Source organism: Nematolebias whitei, chromosome 6, assembly GCF_014905685.2.
Source record: "Nematolebias whitei isolate Nwh7 chromosome 6, NemWhi1, whole genome shotgun sequence".
NCBI classification, from domain to species: Eukaryota; Metazoa; Chordata; class Actinopteri; order Cyprinodontiformes; family Rivulidae; genus Nematolebias; species Nematolebias whitei.
The window spans coordinates 41,814,559-41,818,725 of NC_056503.1; the positions used below are offsets into that span (position 1 = coordinate 41,814,559).

The 4,167-nt window shown below is 37.9% G+C and overlaps 1 protein-coding gene across 1 annotated transcript in view; it reads right to left on the reverse strand.

The window, feature by feature from the left end:
- Positions 1-4,167, reverse strand: part of rcbtb2 (regulator of chromosome condensation (RCC1) and BTB (POZ) domain containing protein 2) — a 15,465-nt gene that overhangs the window by 6,610 nt on the left and 4,688 nt on the right. The window contains exons 5-9 of the mRNA XM_037677888.1: positions 3,347-3,454; positions 3,107-3,249; positions 2,699-2,889; positions 1,550-1,676; positions 886-958 (exon numbers count right to left, since the gene is read on the reverse strand). Coding sequence (XP_037533816.1) covers positions 886-958; positions 1,550-1,676; positions 2,699-2,889; positions 3,107-3,249; positions 3,347-3,454 — 642 coding nt within the window. The remainder of the gene's footprint in view (positions 1-885; positions 959-1,549; positions 1,677-2,698; positions 2,890-3,106; positions 3,250-3,346; positions 3,455-4,167) is intronic.

Here is a 4,167-nt window from a genome sequence, read left to right on the forward strand (position 1 = left end):
GATGCTAACATCTTTAGCTTCAAGCTAACTCAGGTAAGCTTAGCCTAGCACCTACTGTTGCAGTATTTAAAGCTTTTCTCACAACTCATCTATTTGAGAGCTAAACTCTCACCACACGGAGCTCATGGGACATCTGTAGATGTGTAGGCTAAGACTGAACTAAGTTTCATCAAAAAGAGAACATTTTATAGACGTCTGAATTGTTGGATTTGACGTATGAATTTAAATAAAAGAAAAAAACAAAACAAAAATTGAGTTTCCTTTATAAATTTGGGATATTTGCTTTTTTTTTTTTTTTTAGTAATTCTTGCATCGTAGCAAAAAGCATTTCAGGAATCATGTCCTCATTGCCGTCATGCCTGATCACATGGTCTGTGCAAGCCTCCTGATTGGCCAAGACACGGCCATCATCAACTCTTTTGGAGCTGGACTATAACAGATTTCTGTATCCATTTATAAAAAACTTCAAGGGCCAAACAGAATAACTTTGCTGGCCAGATATAGCCCAGAAGCCATCAGTTGATGATCACTGAGTTACATTGCTTCTGCTGCTGAGAATAAAATATTTCCCAAGCAGGATCTAAACAGTAACTATTTATTCACATAATCACATCGTCCAACTCAAGACTGAAATTTATCACCTTCACATCTGTCTGACATCTGTCTTTTCCATATTTGTGTCTTTGTCTTTTCTTTGGACACATTTTGTGTCTCGTCCCACTCACTGCTAATCTCTGCTGGCTCTAAATACAGCTGCTATCGTCCTCTTTTCACAGCAAAGTAAAATAAACAACTGACTCTTCATTTTCCAAAGCATATTTATGGCGTCATTTGTGAGAGGTCCTGTCAAAGCAGAGGTTTGGTAGTGCTGCATAATTTGTGCACCATGTTGATGGTGCAGACAGCCTGGCTCCTTCCTCCTGACGGTGCAAGAGGGCAAAGGGCTGGAATGCAGAAACTGGGTGTTCAAGTGTGGTTAAAAAAAGAAGCACGGGAAACAATAGACTGCTTCACGCTTCCTCGTGACTAACGGGAAACTCTGTCCAACTTGAAAAGTTAAAATATAAGAAAACAACATACAATTACAGCTCGTTTTTGATGGAACGCTGCAGTCGTGGCGACAAAATGACTCAAATTAATCAGATTTATTTTTCTCTCGTTCGTGTTTTCATAAAATTACATTTTTAATCCGCCTCTCTTTTCATTCCTCCAAATCAAGCACAGTCTATAAAAATAAGAAGCACCACCATGTGACCAAAATGAAAGTCAGATTGGAGATGCAGGCTGCATCAGCTCAGTAAAATTAAAGACCTGGAGACACTTTTAGCTCCAGATGAATAAAGAAATAAATACAAATAGGATACATGACTGTGTTTCATTAAATGAAGTGACAAGTAGTTAAAACTTGAATTAAGACACGTTTGGAAGCAAAAACTAAATGTTAAATGTAAAGAATCAATCATTTTATAATGTAAAAAAAAAAAAAATCATCCATCACCTACACAATTTAAATATCTAAGTGGAGCTTGAGGTAGTGAATTTTCATTACCTGATTTTCAGCAGGGCTTTGTGAACATAAATGCACTTCCCATCAACCAAGAACTTGAGATCAGAAATCTCCGGACTGTCAAACTCTTTCTTCAAAGACTGAGCCACAGTCATGTAGTCGTCACCGTCTGCCAAAAGCACAGAAAAACAAGAACAAAACAACAGATTATTTGCTGTTTGGTATTTTTAGGTGTTTTCCTGCAAATGTTATCTATTTTTTTTAACACATTAGTGCTACAGTACATGATAAAAGTTGTTAGAATTTACTGTAAATACAAACCTCCCACAGTCTGTACAGAACACTATTTTAAATATATTAGATAAATTACATTACATATACATACAAATTACATTTACATACATCATGCTGCTAAAGGGACCTGCTAACAAGACCTCACTGCTAACAGAACCACACTAACAGTACCATGCTGCTAATGGGACCGTGCTGCTGTAGATGCATTTCTTTTTCACTTTTGGCGTCTTGTTTTTGTATTTTTGTTGCATGCTTTGGCATGTGTTGTTGCTGGGTTTTTGGCGAGTCGAGGCGGCTTTTCGCATCCTGAGTATTTCATTGCATTGTTGACCTTGTGTTGCATATGACAAATAAACCAAACCTATTTATTTACAGGTCATTGATATGGATCACATAAGAAAAAAGTCATGGCATCAAATCCCAAAAATACTGGATGTCTTTTGTTTCTGTCAGATAACAGTGGAAAGGTACTCTAAAAGATCACTTTTTTTCCAGATTTTAATGAAGGATGTTGAGAACCTCAAAATGCAAAACAACAACAATGAAAAAAATCAAGGAAAAAAAACTGCTCGGTTTGAGAGTTAATACAAACGACAGTTTGACACAGAGGGGAAACAGGGTTTCCTGTTGTTTCTTTGACCCCTTCCCAGAATTTGCGCCTTCGACACAGAGATATGTGCCTACAGCATCATTATCTCGAGGTCAAAGGCTAAATATGACAATGGCAACAATTTAAACTATTCTACAAAAACTCCCTAACTGTTAAATGTTTTCACCCCTTGGGATATTAATGTGAAAAGATAAAAAATAAATTCCACCATCCATCCTGAATGTTGCATGAATAATGAGTATTTAGTTAGTCTTGTTGAAATCTTTGTGCTTCCGCAGTAATCTTACCCACTGAGAGGAGGTGCCACGTGACGGCTGGCGTGGCGAAGCAAGCGAACACGTCATCGGTGCTGCTGAAGTGGGTGAGGTGGGGGCTGGACACGGCCTGACCCCGACACTGACCCCACATCAGAATCTGGCCGCTCTGCGTCTTTGCAGCTGACGTGTGGCTGGTGTGACATGCAGCCACCTCCACCATCCTGGTAAGGAGATCAGAGCTCAAACCTTTAAAGCACAGTAATATCTGTCTAAGGAAATACGATTAATAGTGCTGGTAAAAGTTGAGAGAAAACGAAGGACGATTTTACAGGCGATAATGTTTCATTAGAGCCAACCAGCAGATAATCATTCTGTGATATTAAACCTGACAACCCTCACTGATCAGGGGACACATGAGGATGAAAATAAGGTACTAACCTCTCCTTGTCGGTATTTATTAGGGTGGGAAGAGCTTGATTACTTTTATTGCCTGTCCCCAACTGTCCATAAGAGTTGGCTCCCCAGGCGTAAACAAATCCTTCATCTGTAAGCGCCAATGTGTGTGCATATCCACATGCTACCTGTAATTGAAAGGCAGAATGTATTTAAGGAGACTGGTAATAGAAAAAATAAATAAATAAAAAAGTTTAAACTAGTTGATGCTGGTCGGATTCCTACCTGGACAATGTTGACACCTTGGAGGGCAGCGATCCTGCACGGGGTCTGCTGATTCCCATTGTTGCCCAAACCCAGCTGTCCGTTACAATTATAGCCCCAACCGTAGATCTACGGCAAACAAACCTTTTGTTACACATGCAATATTAAGAAAAGTTGTGTTTATCTACTTCACTCACACTAGAAAACATTGTAAAATCTTGTATAAAACCAAAATAGAACACTAAATGTAAGCTAAAAGAAGCAGAATGCTGATTAAACTAAGTAAAACTTTAGCTCAAAGATAAAAGTAGTGAAATATTGGGTAGAAGCAAAAAGTAACTAAATGCTAGCTTAAAGAAGAAACACTAGCTTAACAGTGTGAGGGGCTGGTTAAAACCTAAAGTGGCAAAGGGGCAGCTAAAAGCTAGCTAGAAGCTAAAATTAGCAGAACGGTAGATAAAAGTAAAAAGTAGCAAAGAACTAGATAAAAGCTACATTTGCAAAATGGTAACTAAAATATAAAAGTGACAAAAGGCTATCTAAAAGCTACAAGTAGCAGAATGGTAGTCAAAATCTAAAAGCAGCATAAGATGACAAAAAACAAAAACAAATATGCTGAAGCAGAGAACAAAGTTTTTGAAGGATTAGAAGAGTTTTCCTGATGCATGCTCAATAATCCAGGCAGAAATATAAAATACAGCTCCTCAGACTGAAGAAGTCTTCGGATGACAGTCGAAACATTTCTACAATTTTTTTTGTTGTTTTTTGAACCCGTCCAGAGGACCAGACTTAACTTTTTTAGATTAGAAGAGTTCTAAATGCTTTTTTTTTTTTTTTTTTTT